General features: G+C 50.9%; 2 protein-coding genes across 2 annotated transcripts; both read right to left on the bottom strand.

Moving 5' to 3' along the window:
• Nucleotides 1–3,714: 3,714 nt before the first annotated feature.
• On the bottom strand, nt 3,715–12,449 carry CDV56_100832 (putative ABC transporter; the record flags this gene model as incomplete). Its single annotated transcript, XM_026754451.1, has 8 exons — nt 3,715–4,171; nt 4,225–4,991; nt 5,038–5,471; nt 5,523–6,064; nt 6,127–6,206; nt 7,850–8,848; nt 8,909–12,103; nt 12,162–12,449. The coding sequence occupies 8 exons, from the start codon at nt 12,447–12,449 to the stop codon at nt 3,715–3,717; spliced, it is 6,762 nt and encodes a 2,253-aa protein (XP_026609784.1).
• A 1,486-nt stretch (nt 12,450–13,935) lies between these two features.
• Nucleotides 13,936–15,030, bottom strand: CDV56_100446 (uncharacterized protein; the record flags this gene model as incomplete). The annotated part of the gene is made up of 2 exons (XM_026754065.1): nt 13,936–14,944; nt 15,005–15,030. 2 exons carry the CDS (start codon nt 15,028–15,030, stop codon nt 13,936–13,938), a joined length of 1,035 nt encoding a protein of 344 aa, XP_026609783.1.
• Nucleotides 15,031–16,617: the final 1,587 nt, after the last annotated feature.

The following is a 16,617-nucleotide window of genomic DNA, read 5'->3' as shown; positions in this document are numbered from 1 at the left end:
TGAAGCATAGTTGAGTTGGGGGTTGAAACATAAGTCTGTTGAAGATTTGTGAGGATGAGTTGAATGTGTAGTAGTGCAAGATCATGTAAGTGATGAAGTATGGTGAATGCTTTTTTTTTTTTTTTAAAGCAAAAAGGGGAGAAGGATTTTCCCCTTAGTTCCGGGGGCCGGGGAATGTGTTAAAGGAAAGTCTCTCCCCCCTCCCCCCCCCCCCCCTCCTTCTCCTTCTTCTTCTTCTTCTCATCATCTTCCTTCGGAGCGTGGTGCTCATACATATGCTTGATATATCTATCCCAGAGGTAGATTGTCAATAATCTGGACCTTGTCAGCTTCGTTATATATCGTTGGACTGGTTCCGAAGCCTCGCCCTTGTATTTTATTGGCTTTAGCTGCAAAGCCAAGCAGATGGCCGATTGACAGCCTAGAAAGCTATCAATCATTTTATATCTGCAGTACGACGTGCTGCTAGGCGAGCGCAGCCCCCTCGCGGGAAAGGCCGAGGGCGAGGACGATGATGGCAACGATCATTCTTCGCTCCGAGCAAATCGATCATTGTCCTGATTAGCAAGCGGGACGATATAGAGGTATGTTGACAATCATCTTCATCTTCACCGTCTTTGACGGAGTGCAATGAAGTACTAACGACTCTCAGGCTTGGATCGCCAAAAGCGCCCGCAGAGGCGGAAAAATCGTTGCAGATAGAATCCCTTGTCCGAAGTATATCTATATCTTCCCTGATAAGCAAGGAAGAAAGGAAAACAGGTTTGTCAAATATTCTCTTTCTCAGCTTCTTTGAGGACCTGCAGCGAAGTACTAACGACTTTCAGAAGCAGGAAATGCCCTATCGGTATCTTTATCACCTGAGAAGGCCAGGAAGGGCAGAAGAAGCATTCATGCAGACAGAACACATTGTTCCAGGCAAGCTGAGAACGTTCTCTGTTAGTAAGGGGGACGATGTTAGGAAGGTAGGTCCAAAATCATATTCATCCGAGTGCTGAAAGTTACTGAACTCTTCTAGGATGACAAAATGGCACCCACACGGGGCCAGCGGAACCTCCCAAGAAGAGGAAGAACGGGTCCTTGTAAATAGAATACATTGTTCTACGCAAGTTAACACTTGTCACTCTCCTCGGGGACGATAATGTTCCAAAGGTTTGTGAGCATCATCATCATCTGCTTCTTTGGTAATTGCAGAAGATTACTGACTATTTCTAAGACGATAAGAAGCCCGAGATAAACTTGGCCTCTGCCGCTACTTCCTCCTGGTATTTCTCCAGCAGGGGAACCAGCTTGGCTTTATTTCCTGTTGGTCGTTGACGAGCGCTATCTGCCGCAAAACGGACTTCTTGTGACCACTGGTCCACTTTCAATGTCCATGATGACGGGAATGACGAGAGGGCTATGTAGGTATAACCCGGGAGAAAATGGCCAATTTACTGACAATATAAAGGGTAAAGACGGGCATTAGCATCCTTGATCATGATGCCACTGAGTCAATCTTCTTCCACAAGATTCCCGGTGGGAGTCACTGAAGCTGGCTCTCATCAAGATGGACTTCTATCGCCATTGCCCTTACTCAAAGGGCAAAGATTTCTTGCTGGTTATGCTGCAGGGGTCATCTGCAATAACGTTTCGGATGGTGGAGGTGAGGCAACTACTTCCGTGAGTGTTTCCCCGTCATTATGGTGGCTTTTCGTCGTCGTTTCATTGTTGCTGACATATGGGTAGACCGATGAGGTCGCTGTCGCCCCGGTGACCCCGTCTTCTCGTCTGGTGGCTCCTCACACCGCAGCGCCTGCGCCTGCCCCCGCCCCCGAGCCCCTCCCTGAATCATCCTGCGTCGGATACTTCAAGCAGCTATAGGAGAGCCGCACAACGATACTGAGGCCTGCGTGCGACGTCTTCATCCGAACAATCAGCACACCACTGCACCATGCCGGCAAGAAGTAAGTACGCTACCGCTGCTGACCTGCTGGACGCCCACTAAGCTTTTGTTCACAGGAGAAGCCTTCGAACGGGTAGCATATCCAAGCTTTGAGCTCCAGAGAACTTGGAGCTCCTGACCTCGCCGGATCTCCCAGATACCAACCGCATTTCTGCTGCTGAAGGGCAAGGGATTCATGTATCCATCGTTACAAACATGCCCGGAGACCGTGTTCACTGTCGGGGATTGCTCGTTATACATCTAATCCGGATAGAAGGTATTGGAAGCATGTATCCACCTGATTCAATACTTCTGCCGACTACCACAACCCGAAGGATTGTGAAGCATGGCTTATGGAATGTGCCACCGCGATTACTTAGCCGTTGTTTCTATACTGGACCCTTTGCGCGCAGAAGACCAACTGAACCAGTTCCAAAGGCAAAGTCTGCCCTATAGCGTCCCCTGGTTTCAGGGTCTGGAGAAGTGGACAGCCCGGCGTCATGGTTGACATGCGCAAGGTCATCTACTATCCTTTTCTGTATCAGGACAATGTGTTAGAAGCTCCGGGAGGCGGCACAATCTTCACGTTGATGAACATTTCCGCCGCCGACCCCTGTGGCGCCTGGTTCCAGCCCGGCCACCATTCGGCGTTTTCTTGCTCGTTTCTTCTAGGCACGCAGGCCGGATGGGTGGGAGGGTGCGTTTCAGCACAGGCCTGCTGCTGCCACTTCTCGTCAATGGAAAAAACTACCTCCGTGACTGCCCATGGCGGCTAGGAGGGCTTGAAAGCTTCGACTATGGGTTTAGCCACAACTCCCTCATTCTTTCAACAAATGACGGAGAATATTCTTCGGCCCTATCTCTGAAGATAGCCATGATATACATTGATGATATCCTAATCTCTCATCTGGATGAGGTTCTGGCATTGAATAGGTCTAGGGTGACCTTGTGACATCCAAATGCCACCTTGCCTATGGCCAATGAAGCTCTGGGCCATCATATCTCACGGCTTGGATAGCAACAGACGAAGAGAATAAGAAGGTGATCAAAGAGACAGACTACCCCAGACACTGCCTGAACTGGAGACCGGCTTTTTCTCTTCGGGTACGTCCACAAATACCACCTTGGTGACTCCTACATGGCGCAATCCCTGGAGGCATTGAAAACCGCGCTCCCTTCAGAGGGTCCAAGCAACGTGGTTACTCGTCGACGGCAAGGAAATTATGGAAATGTTTGGAGTCATCACAGGGTTCGTCGACGCGGACACGGACTCTTCTGGTTGCTTGATAACGCCGTTCGGCAACTGGATACTTCTTCATTTTTGGAGTTGGGTTATCTCTTGGACTTCGAAGCTGCAGACAGTCGTCTTCCTGTCCACATGCGAAGCAGAATACAGTACAATTGTCACTGCGGCTGAGAGGCTCTCTGGCTCAGCTATCTCTTTCAAGATATTGGATTTTAGGGTGTTCGTCCAATGATGCTTCGTACGCCAGTACTTACAAGCTTGTTTAACGGTTTTGAAGATGGTACATGAGGGGGAATTGAGGTACTCGCACACTGTATTCTGCTCATTATTTTATCTTGCCATGTCTTTCGAATTTCATCGAATGTTGTGTTTTGATTCGAGAATACATGGTGCTCTTCTAGACGTAGCAAGAACATGGCTGAGACATACACCAAACAGAGACAGAATTCGCTCCACGGAGTTATATCGATAAATTAAAATCCGCTATGTACAAAATACTATCTACTTCATCAATCATAAAAATGTACTCACCCGGCCTGCCAGGTTACGATGCAGGGCTGGGAGGCAGCTCCCCGGTAAACCAGTCGCTTGGGCTCTCCCCCAGCTCAAACTCGAGCGTTCCTCCGTTTTCAAAGATATCACCCCACGCCAGCCAATTCTTGCGCCACTCCTTCCCATTGACTTTGAGACTCTGGACATAAATCTTGCTGTCACCGTTGCCGTCACCCCCGGTTGCTGTGACGCGCAGCTCCTTCCCGTCCCCAAGATCGATGGCCAGGGACTCAAACCACGGCGAATGGATGAGGAATGTCGTCTGTCCTGTGATCGGATACAGTCCGATCATGTTCCAGAGCAGCCATGTCTGCATTGCGCCTGCGTCGCTGTTGCCAGGCAGACCTGCGACGCCCGTGTTGAAGTACCTTTTGGCGACCTTGCGGGACTGCGAGACGGAGAGATCTTGTCGGCCGACGTAGTTGTATAGGTATGGGATGTTGAACATGCTAAGCTCTGTCAGTTATTTGGGGTTCTGATGTAGTAAACGCAAATGGCTTACGGCTCATTCGTCGGGTCGAAGATCGTTCCGCTGGACCCGCTGGCTCCCTCGGTGAACATGGTATTCAGACGATCGACGACGGTCTCGTCGCCTCCCATCATCTCAATCATCTCCTTCATGTCATGCACGCTGGCCCAGGGGTACGCCCACGAACTCGCCTCGTAATACGGATCCCCCCAGTACCCGCTATCAGTCAGAGGGTCCGTCTCGATAAACCCCGACGAATCGCGGGGGACGACAAACCCGGAGAATCCGAGAGACGTCTGGTTCGGATTCCAGTGGTTGCGCCAGTTCCGCGACCGGTTCAGATACTTCTCGGCGTCGGTGTGCTTCTCCAACCCCGACGCCACCTGGTACAGCCCAAAGTCATTGCAGGAGTACTCCGCCGCCCGAGTCACGGCCCGGCTGTATCTGGGCGTGATGAACCCCAGACTCAACCAGTCCGGAAGCGCGCCCCGTCCTTCCTTGGTCGACGAGTCAGGCGCCATGGGGTCCACGGGATCGTTGGGCGGTGCGACCTCGGCGTCTTTCACCATGGCTTTGTACCCGTCTTCCCAGTTCACGGCGCCGCGGACGCCCTTGACGTATGCGTCGGCCAGGATGTTGTCGGCGTTGGAGCCGCCCTGGGTGCGGCCGTTGTAGTTGGACGAGCGCGCATCGGGCAGGTAGCCCTCGAACCGCCAGATGTCGATCAGAGATCGGATTTGCTCTTCGTAGGCTACCGGCTGCAGGACTTGCATGAGAGCCGTGGAGCAGCGGAAGAGGTCCTGGGGTGGTCAGTCATGACCTAGAGCATGCAAGGGGATACAATACCCAGTATGTGAAGATATCCTGATAATAGGGCTCTGACGATGTCCAGCTGGGATTCTCGCCCGTCTGATTTGTGGGGATCAAGTGCATAAAGTACAGCGATGTGTACAGCAGCTCGAGGCTCGTGTCGTTTGTGTTTGTGGTGGTCACCTTGGACAAGACGGTGGCGTTCCATTCGGCCTTGGTGTCTTCGACAACGGAGGTGAACTCTGTTCCGTGGGGAATCTCATCCTGGACGTGCTCGCAGGCTTTCTGCGTGGAGATCCAGGAGATGCCAACGCGAGACGTCACTACAGAGTCCTGAAAGGAGAAGAGACCTCCGACGCGGGTCGATCCCGAGGTAGAGGATGCGAAGCCGCTGCCCTGCTTGACGCTGCCCTGTGCGTCTGTTCCGATATACGTTGCGTTGCTGACCGGGTCAGCGTCAAAGTAACCACCTGCGAACTATTAGTCCCAAGCAAGCTCCCGCCGAACGGGCTGCAACTGACAAAAGTAAATAGACCAGTCTGGAGAACGATTCCACCCATTATCATATACTCCATGACCCTCATAATGCCCGTCGGGAAAGATGGTCAGGTTACCACCTTTATACCCCTGGCTGAGCCCCTGTCCTCTAAACGAGGGCAGCACATGCGAGACGTCGACAAGCACATTCCCTTTCGACCCAGTCGGAAACGTATACCGATACATCCCCGCATGCGCGGTGGCCGTCAATTCAACGACGACGCCTTCCGACGTGCGCGCCTTGTAGTACCCCACAGATGCCTCGTCCGCACCGGCGCGAGCAACCGTCTTATTTGACAGAGGCTCGCTGACATTGCCTACCAGCGGCAACTGCGAGACGGTCCCATACTTGGGGGCCCCGCCCGTCCCTTGCTCGTGCATCATGCTGAACCCCGAGAAGGCGCCGTTGGGCAGGTACCCGGAGTACGCATCGGTGCCGGCATTGAGCAGATCAGGGCCGAGTTTGACCATGCCGAAGGGACGGGCGACGCCGGGGAAGTTGTTCCCGCCATTCTGCGTGCCCGTGCTGTGGGTGCATTAGCGTCTGGCCCATCTTTCCGAAACCAAATCCGAGACAGAACGGCTCACAAGAGGTTAACGTGGGATGTCAGGTCGGCAGCCTTGACAGCTGGATGCAACAAGGTTACGACCAAGAGCACGCTCAAGCACTGCATCGTCAGTAAGCTCACCACTATTGCGGACTGAACAAGTGAGCGGAGACAAGGCCTGGGAGGTGGTGAGTCAGTATCGTCTTTCATGAATACGAATGAAGATAGCCTTGCCTCTACGAAGCTTTCAGAGCGCTTCCTGGTCTCTCTCTCAATATAAATCTATTACAGACAAGCGAACGCAGAGCGAGTGTGGGATAACACCTCGCTCCAACCTTCCATCGGACGAAACCACAAGACCCACGGTTACTGAACATAATATAGCAAGACAAACGAGTGACTGGGGTAACCACTACCAACTGCAAAGCAATGAATGAATGAGTGAATGAGTGGACGGATGCTGCAACATCCAGAGAAGAGGAGTGTTCAGTCGACCACTGGAGGCATGAAGACTCGACACATGCGACGATCACAGGCGAAGAGCCATCTCGGCCAGCACGTCTAGGGCATGCTAACCCGGTGCCGAGTGGTAGTTCTGTGGGGGGTGAGGTGAGACTAAAAAGTGAGAAGCAGCAGGTGGCTGCATCAGGGATTTAGACTGTCTTTAGGCTCCATCTTGACGAGGATCCCTCTATTAGACCATGAAGTAAGGGATCGCGGTGATCGACGCTTGAATTATTGATTGTTACCTATATCAATATGTGACCAATCACGGGACACATTCCTTCTATCCCTAAACAATCTCAATAGCAGTAGTATCTACTTGAGGCTGGAAGTAAACACTGACCAAAGAATGTAGCATTTCTTTTACATTCTATTACCCCTGGCACATGGCCAAAAGTCAACCAGTTTGAATAATCTGTGTAGTGTCCACTCGAAAGCAGTCGCACCTTGCCAACCATGGATGCACCAAAGTAAGCAATAAGCAATCCAGTCACAAGCCCTGAGAGAGTACATGCGGCCATCCGGAACAATCAGCTGTCCAGGATCATCCTTACCGTACATGGGCTACTGCAGAGCACCTTAGCAGAGTACGTAGATTACTTAGTCTAGGGGTTAAGGGATTGTAGTTGTACAACCAGAGCAAATGATCCACCCACATGCTCGACGGCGGATCATCAGGTACTTATGATTGGTTAGGTCATGTCGTGTGGTTGGGAAGCAAGAAAGATTACTTTATATAGCGATAAAAGCAAGACCGAATATATCAGCTCGCCGGGCTAGCTCAATCGGTAGAGCGTGAGACTCTTAATCTCAAGGTTGCGGGTTCGACCCCCGCGTTCGGCTTTCTTTTTCTTTTTGCTCTTCCTCCCGTCGGTTCTTGTCGATTGTCTGTTTGGTTGGGAACTTTTTTTTTGTATCGAATTTTTTATGTCTATTGATTGCAATATGTCTGTCTCATCTAGTATATAGATAGCCACAATGATACTGTTGTATGATTGCCTTGTGGGCGATTCAAGCCCTAACCATGGATCAGCGGTCCCGGCTGATATATAGCAAAGCCATGCTAGATGGTTGTGACAAGTAGGCAGATGCTTTGTCTTCGCTGTCTCTTGAAACTGCTCGTCGGTATTGGTGTAGCTGTCTTTGTCTTTGTTTTGGTTCGAAATGAAGAGATACATAATGCGTTGACCCCTTGTCGAGTCTCAACTGACAAAGCTCTATCAATCTATAGCTCTAGTCCTAATCATTTGCTCAATCACCACCCTCTCCCCACTCTCCTCCACCAAGCCCCGGAAAACACCGTTCTCAAGTTTCACCAGCTCCCCCGGCCGACCCATCTCCACCACCCTGCCACCATCCATCACAATAATCCTATCAAAGTCCGCAATCGTCGAAAGTCGATGCGCAATCACCAGCAACGTACACCCGCGAATAACCTGCCGGAGTGTGCGCTGGATGCGAATGTCCGACTCCATATCGACGGACGCCGTGGCTTCGTCCATGATCAGGATCTTCGGACGCGAGACAAGAGCACGCGCAAGACATAATAGTTGTTTTTGGCCCTGCGAGAGGTTCCGCCCTCCTTCTACGATAGGAGAATCGAGAGCGAATGAGTCGTTTGATACGCCTTCACTCGTGCAATGGCCTGGAGCGCCTTGGTCCGACGGTGGCAGCAGCGCGACTTTCATTAGAGCGTCGTGCAGCTCGCTATCGTCATGCTGGTCAAACGGATCCAGCACTTCGCGCACCGTGCCGGCAAACACAACTGGGTCCTGGGGGATGATCCCCACCCGTGAGCGGAGATCATGCAGTCGCACTTGCGCAATGTCGATCCCGTCGATGTGAATGGAGCCGGACCGCGCTTCCAGGCATCGAAGGAGCGCCAGCGCAAGCGAGGATTTCCCCGCTCCGGTCCTCCCGACGATACCGACTCGCTCACCGGCTCGCAGGGTGAAGGTGAGGTCCTTCAGAATAGCCGGGAGGTCTGCGCCGTAGCTCACGCAGAGGTTGGTAACCTCGATCTCGCCGTTGCTGGGCCAGGATATTGGCACGTCGATGCCGGACTGTGGCTCCTGGTCTAGCTGCGTGTACTCCACTATGCGCTCGGCGGCGTTGGCGTCGAGTTCCAGTTCCGCATACTGCGTTAGTAACCAGGAGATGTGGTCTGAGAGTTCGAGCGCGAAGCTGAGAGCGAAGCCCGCAAGAGGTGCGTCTAAGGTGCGAATGAGGACGAAGGTGATTGTGACGGAGGCGACGAACTGACAGACAGGTTAGCAAGGACTAGCATGGGTGCGATGAATACATGGGGGGAGGCTTACAATGGCCCCGACCATGCTCATCCAAAACGACATCCAGCATGAGAATAACCGCTTGTGCCAAAGGGCCTGGCAGTGTATATCGATCAGATCGTACATTCGCTTCAGGTAGGCCGTCTCTCTCCCGAATGCACGGACGGTAGGCAACCCGGTGAGCAGAGACCCGACCAGCTCAAAGATCGGGGATCTAGCGGTACTTTCCAGTCTTTTTGCCTCTCGAGCCCCGGTTACATAGAAGAAGGCGACTGCCCATGACGCCAAGAGAGTCAGCAGGCCAAGTCCCACGATGAGAGGAGAGGTTACCGAAGCTGCGACAATGACGCCGAGGATCAGGATGCCGCTATGCAGGAGATATGATAGATCAAGCGCGAGATCGGAGTCGAGAGTGCCGAAATCTGACGTGAATCGGTTCAGGATCTGGCCAACCGGTGTCACGTCGAGGAAACGGAGAGGGGCCCTGAGAATGGTCTCGGCGAACTGTTCGAAAATCACCTTGGAAGCCTTAATGGAGCCGCTGAGAATGATCTGGATACGGATGACGTCCAGAATCCACGAGGCGAATGTCAAGCCGAAGTAGATTGAGCTATAGTAGACAAGGCGTTGGTCAAAATGCAGACCACCGCTACTGAACTGGCTTGAGACGGCGTTCAGATGACCTGGCTGCGTGAGGATTGATGGCGGAATACTTTCATTGTATGCTCTGGTCCAAACAGAAACCCAGTAAGGAGCTGCCAGGTTCAGTGCCAGCGTCGAGACGCAAAGAATGATGACCAGAATCCAGCGAGAGTAGCCGCCCGAGGCTCTTATATAAGCGTTGTATACCTCTGCTCTGACAAAACCACGTTCTCGCTTCTCTTCCTCATAGTACTTTTTGGGCTGGGAATCCGAGCGGGGAGGACTAGCATTTGTTCGCTTGGAGGGATTGAGTGGGTTAGGTCTGCTATCAAGCGAAGTGGCTGAAGTGCTGCCATCAAGTGTAGACTCGGAAGTTTCGTCTTGAATGAGACTTGACGGATGCCCTGCTTGCACAACATGACCATTCTCCAGCGTCACTATGTATGCAGCCCCTCCCAGACACAATCGAACATGGTGCGTGGCCAGGACTCTTGTTCTCCCTTTCCCAAGAGCCCCCATCAGAGCGTTGTCGTACAGATGCCGGCCAACGTTGGAATCAACCGCACTGAATATATCGTCCAAGACGAGAATACTAGCGCGACTGTATAGTGCCCTGGCCAACGCCAGGCGCCACTTCTGACCACCGCTTAGATTGATTCCATTAGCGCCAATATCAGTTCTGTCTCCATCAGGAAACGATTCGAGATCGTGCGAGAGCGCGCATGCGTGAATGACATTTCCATATCGCACTGGGTCAAAAGGCAGCCCGAACAAGATGGCATCACGGAGCGTCGCGTTCTCAATCCACGGATCCTGGGAGACATATGCAACCAGACCATCCACTATCCAGTTTTCCTCGCCAACTGTCCAGTTGGGAGCGGTCGCGCGAGGGACAATAGCAGCGCCCTTCACGATGTCTGCTTCGCCAATGAGTGCTTGAAGAAGTAGCGACTTCCCAGCACCGCTCCGTCCTGAAATGATGGTGAGCTCCCGCGAAGGGAAGTCAAGATTGAGGCACTTCAGCTGGAACTGCTCTGCTGCATCTTCCGCAACTGACGGCCATGCAATGGTAGCGTCGCGGAAGGAGATGGTATCACCTGGCACTCTCTTGTCCTCATGTTCTGGTAGATCCAGAAAGCTTTCGATTCTCTGAATGCTGACCGAGGCATCTAGTAGATCCGTAAAGGCTTCAGGAAACAGGCTGAGTACGGCTGATAAATTCTCAAAGAGCGACAAGGCGGTAAAAGCAACCGAGACCGCAATAGAGCCATTCACGTAGATATGTGTGGCGATTGAGATACAGCTCATGCACAGCGGACCCAGCGTCCAGATGGCCGTTAGATAGACGTTGAGCCGGAAAACGGTGTGTTGGTTAAGCAGCTCTTTTTCGCGCAACCCCAGGATTTTGTTGTACCATTGGGTTTCGAGAGCGCTGAACTTGATCTGCCGTATGCCACGCATCAAGACAGTAAGCACCGTGGACTTTTCGTCCCGGCGTTCCATGAGTGCTTGTTCCTGTTTGCTGTACTGATTGGTCAAATAGTAGTAGACAGGTGTCAGAAGAACGGGAATAACACATCCAGCCACTATGGGTTTCCATCCCATCAGGTATACGAGGAAGACGATCGCGATGCTGAGTTCAAGTATGCAGTCGAGGAGCAGATGGCTATAGGCGACGAAATCGGAGACTCTTTCCACGTCTACTCCGAGGAGATTGAGAACAGAGTGCTTTGTTCTGGGTGACTCGTCGTCGTCGTCGTCGTCGTCGTCATCGTCGCTTGCAGCATCATTATCCTCGCTATCGCCGGCGGATATCACTACATCTTTCAAGCTCATGGCTTTCTTGGAAATGACTGCGAACAGCTGTTCATGAATTGGCAGAGAAAGTCTCAGATCAGCGACAAAGTCTCTCAGTGATATGAACCAAGATGTGACCACCATAGATAGCCCAAGACCCAGGGCTGTCAACCCTAGTTGAAGCTGGTTCCCGGCTCCCGCATCACGGTCCTCAAAGAGGCGAAGGATGGAGAGGAGGAGAAAGTGAGGGAGGAAATTAACAGCATTGGCAAAGAGCTGTATGATCACCTGTAAGACCATCTCTGGCCAGTAGAGCTTCAGCCACTTCCTCCATCTCACCGCGGTTGACCTGACTGCAAAGAAGGAGTCGGAGAGCGTCTCTGCACGCACTTCGTCTCCAACCACGGGGAGGTCGTCAACATTGAGTCTTCCATTCTTCGCCGCAATGGCCAGGGTTGTGTACGCCCAGGAGAAGGTGTATCGATTTAGGAACGAGACGGATTTCTGCGAATCAACTGGACGCCCGTCGCGGTAGACCGTGGGTCCTCTTGGAAATGCGAGATTCACGAAGAGAAGAATGAGAGCGGCGACTAGTTCAACAACGCTCGATGCGTCTTGGGAAGTTAACTTGAAGTCACGCAGTTTGCTGTGCAACGACAATGCATATGGCAAGGCCATACAGATGCCTATGGCCAGACTGGCCAAGGCGCTGTAGGACCCTAGGCGGTATCTGGCTTCTGGATTCGGACGGCTTGTGAGAACCAATTCTTGGGCTAGGATCATAATCTGCAAACATTGTCACCTCCTAGAGCTCGAAAAGCACTCAGGGAGCACGATTGCTTACCCACGCAGCGAGATAAAGGACTTTTGGAGCAAGCACTGGTTGCGTGCTTACGCATGACCAGAGCGCCGCAATGGTGGCTGCTGCTGCCACCACAACTAGAGTGACGCGTTGCCAGACTGATCGGGGCGGCTTGCCGCTGGTGATAGTCTCATCGTCGGTGCTCGATTCGAGTAATCTGTATAGTTTCTTGCCTCCACAGTCAGTGACAAGCTGACTGACATGAGGTATTGAGAGGAGAAAGATTGCCGACGTCCCTATGTAGGGAATGGGGAGGGTCGACAGAGCCATTGACGTGAGACCGACGGTATCATGCTTTGCAGAAGGAGAAAAACGAGTCGAAAAAATCTAAAATGAACCAAAGAGGTTCTCTTAAAGATTGGTATGACTCAACCAGAACCTCACTGATGAATCGAAGATTTGTTCTGCGCATTTCTAGGCATCAGGATTTCTGCCGGGGTCAGATTGTCGGGCACCTAATCGGGAGAGTCGAAGGTAGGTCACTACTCCCTTTGCTTACAGGGCCTTCGGGGAGTAAACTTTGAATCTGCATGCTCATGGAATTTGCTGAAGAAGTAAATAGACTATGGTTGGCGTCATGATCTGCAACTGAGGCGCTGTACGTGTAGGTAGAACATAGCTCATACCTCATAGCTCCAGATTGAAGCTGCAGACCGCTGGGACAAATAGGATGCGCGACAGCCTTTTCTTTGACGCTTAGTTCATATTTTCCCTGGCACTCCAGCCAATAAATTCATTCACACAGAAATGAGAGAGTAACGGAGTGACAGCTCGTCGGATCCTTCTTTAGTTCGAGGCTTCAACTGGTAGTATGGAGTACTGAAGGTCACTTTCGGCGAGAGAGGAAAGTCAGTAGTTTTGTCAGCCACTCCGTGCTATTTATATCTATATAGTAAATATATATGCGCAGATAAATAAGGACAAAGGTCTAATTCTTTCAATCTATCTATCTAACCTTGATAAATAATATACAAAGAAACGTTCAATCCACATCCTTACCTAGCCAAAGACCTCAGGAGTAGGTACATAGTTTTATAGTTGCTTGCATAGCATCATTCAAGTCTAGACTTTAGTAGTTAGATCTACCAAAGCCAACCTTAGAAACGTCTATCCATGGATGGATCTCGGTGGAAATGGTGGCAGAGCTGCATAAGAGTATGATGGTACTCAGATAGAGGCCTTCAGGCAAGTGACCTTAAGACGATGTATCTGGGACTAATATATAGGCAAGTTTAGGGCGGACCGCCAGCATTGTGCTGGTTTGGCGAGAACATGACATAGGGATTGCCTGATTTAGTGGGAGAGGCGCGCACATTTCCCTCCCATTCTGGACCGTATAAGCAGTGTGGGCGGTGTTGTACCAGACGCAGGCCGTGTCACCTCAATTCCCATAGTACGTATAGTCATTACCAGACGTCCACTCTCTTTGCACAGCAAAACCGCCGGTAATCCATTCAAACGCAGCTGAACTAGCGGACCATTCGACGGAATCGGAAGTGCTTTCCTGATGCCTAACACTGCATAATGGTGAAGCACCACAGTTCATGTTTTCCTCGTCCTCATTTATAGCCCTCTTGATAAACACACTAGAGGAGGTCGACACTTACACTGAGTTGCTTGTCCCAGTAGTTTTAGTGTGGGTTTCCATCTCCAACGTTTCTGGTATAATAGGCCCATTGAGAGCATTGATACTGCCGAGCCTGGAGCGAATGATTCGCCTGCTGGATGGTTTTATTGAGCAGCGCTATCGCTGGTATCATGTGCCATCAGCACCATTCCGGAAACGCAGACGTAGCTCATTTTCGTAAACCTCCTTGTCTTTCAACTTTCCCTCTATGACATCCTTGGTATCCACAGCCCAGTACTCGGATACTATTCTCGAGAAGTCTGATGGATCGGCGCTCTGAGATGGTGCGAACTTTGGCTGGATATGGTCACGGAAAATGTTGAATAGGCCCTTGGGACTATCCAAGGCTTGGAAGAACCAAAAATTTCCGACTTGCCAGCCTTTTCTCATGATATTTGTCCGGTACGCGCAGACATTGAATAGAGGCGGATATCGCTTCTCTTCCTCCTCGAAAATCTCCATGAATTTGTCGTGTGCTTTGCTGAATGTGACAAGGTGTTCGCCAAGAATGTCGTCTGCAGTATGACCGGTCAACCAATACGGAGGGCGCAAGGTCTCAGCTGGGAGTGAGCATGCCCACTCAAGGTCGACCAGGTATTTGATATGCCATTGCTTGTCGACAAAGATGTTGCTTGGATGCAGGTCTGTGAGTCTGTAGAAGAAAGGTTCTTGGCGGAGCTCTCGGTCGGTGAAATGAGGAAGAAGCGCCCGCATGATGCTTAGGTTCGCCAACTGGGCGCGTCCGTCTTCCTCATCATGGATGGAGTTTGGCTGGTGCCGTATACGGCTGTCGTGACAGGACAAAATATCGAGGTAGTATGAATCGGTTGATGGATAAGTCAAATCCCGACCGATGTTAGTCGGGATACCAGCATTTTCCAACTGATGAAGGCGAAGAGTGAGAGGCCGATTGGAAAGTTGCAATACTCCGTTTGAGTCTATCGTCCAAGAGCCTATCCGGGGCAATGGACGCTGGCTCAAGGAAAGCATAATGCGAGATAAGTCCCGGTAGAAGTTGGCTGTTCTGTCTGGATGATGTGGCAACTCGTGCCATGTTTCTGACAGCATCTGCACCTCTGGCTCGTCAATATAGTCCATGACGAGGTAGCCGTGCTCCAGCACCTGTTGACGACGATGGCTTATATAAGGGCAGGGTAGCGGAAATCCCAAGAGCCATGACACGTATCGCTTAACGTACCAAATCGCCCTGGTCGTCACAGACATATTTTCGGGTCTAGTGAACTGTAAGCAATCATTGTTAGCCTCTAACCTAACGGTCCCCGTGTGTTCAAATGACATATGCTCTGACCCCCAGCAAATCCAAATCCCCAAAGGCGAGGGAGCGGGATATCAAGGTGATGCTGTCGTATCCAAATGAAGGTGGCGGCCTCACAACGGAGCTTCTCATCGGCGTTTCCAGGATACGCCGATTCTCCCACCTTGTACGGCAGAGGGAATCGAATGAGGAACCGCTTAGGCAAACATTTGATCCAATTTTCGACGTAAACCGGAATGCAAACGTTGAAGCTGCCGTGTATCCACTCCCTCACTTCTCCCACGCGACACTGATTGGATTGACCTAGTCCCAAATGGTCTGAAACGAGTTCTGCGATGTCGTTGCGATGACTGTAGAGAAAAACAAAAAATTCTATCCGAGAATCCGGATAAGACACGTCGAGAAGCATATCCTCTTCCTGCTGAAGAGCTTCTTCTAATGTTATAGAGCCCCGAAGGAGTGGAAGGCTTAATGCTTGACTAGTCATCACAGCGGAGAGTATGCTTTTGTGAGTAAAAGCAGGCAGGCAATCACTTGCTTATTCAGAAAATGATACAAATTACAAAGAGAATGAGATCAAAGTTACTCACATAATAGTATAGCTAGCTTGTGACTGTTTTGTAAGGGGATGAGATAGCAAGACATTCATAATCACATGACTATATGAGTTTCACGTGACTATATCATGAGTCCTTATTCAAGGATTGTCCTATAGTACAGAACAACCTAGATACAGGTGCACTGCAGATTAGGCCTGTATTATATTGCCCTGTCCCTACTCTGGCTAAACCCTCTGCTGGTCTCTAAAAGACAGCAGGCTTAGCACAGCAGAGACACATCAGCACTTCAGGGGCATGCAGGGCATTCAGGTGAAGAATATAGGGCTTCAAGGCGTTACAGACACCACAAATGTCTAAACATGAGAGCCTATCTATGGTCTTCAGGCAAAGCCTAGCTGCTCTCCATCCCAACAGGTTTCAGGATGCCAGAGAAAAGGCCAAGGCGGAGGAAGCTTTCAAAAGTGAGCTTGGAAAGAAAATTTTCTAACACACTGGATAGAGCTGCAACATATTCTTAGGGGGCTAGGGGCGCGAGGTGGAAAGCATCAAGCCTAGCTTTAGCCACAGGATTTATCGCCAAGAGCCAGAAGTTAGAACTATTCTAATTGCGAAGCGAAGCTGAGCACCCCTATACTTATGTATAATATATTATGCTCTCTTGGACAACAACCCATTCATCACCTTTTATTATCTGATGGATAGAAACTGTCACAGGCTAGGCTGCAGGGAAACCTATGAGTGGCTACTCAGTCGTCTATCCAGTACTAGTACTACTGTACTACTAGCTACAAAAGGGGCCGCTTGTGGAGTTAGCCAGCTTAGCCTTGCATGGCTAAGCTTCCATCCATTAACGTAATCGGTAAGCGAGCGGATCACGCAACCGAGCGGATCACCCAACCATATTATATCGAAAAGGAAGGCTATTTTCAACCCCTAAAATAACTTTGCATTACTAAAACTAGCTATTCTTGCGCT

The sequence above is a fragment of the Aspergillus thermomutatus genome, assembly GCF_002237265.1.
Source record: "Aspergillus thermomutatus strain HMR AF 39 chromosome Unknown NODE_416, whole genome shotgun sequence".
Classification (NCBI taxonomy): Eukaryota; Fungi; Ascomycota; class Eurotiomycetes; order Eurotiales; family Aspergillaceae; genus Aspergillus; species Aspergillus thermomutatus.
Note: the sequence above shows the minus strand (reverse complement) of the source record. Positions and strands in the feature narration are given on the sequence as shown.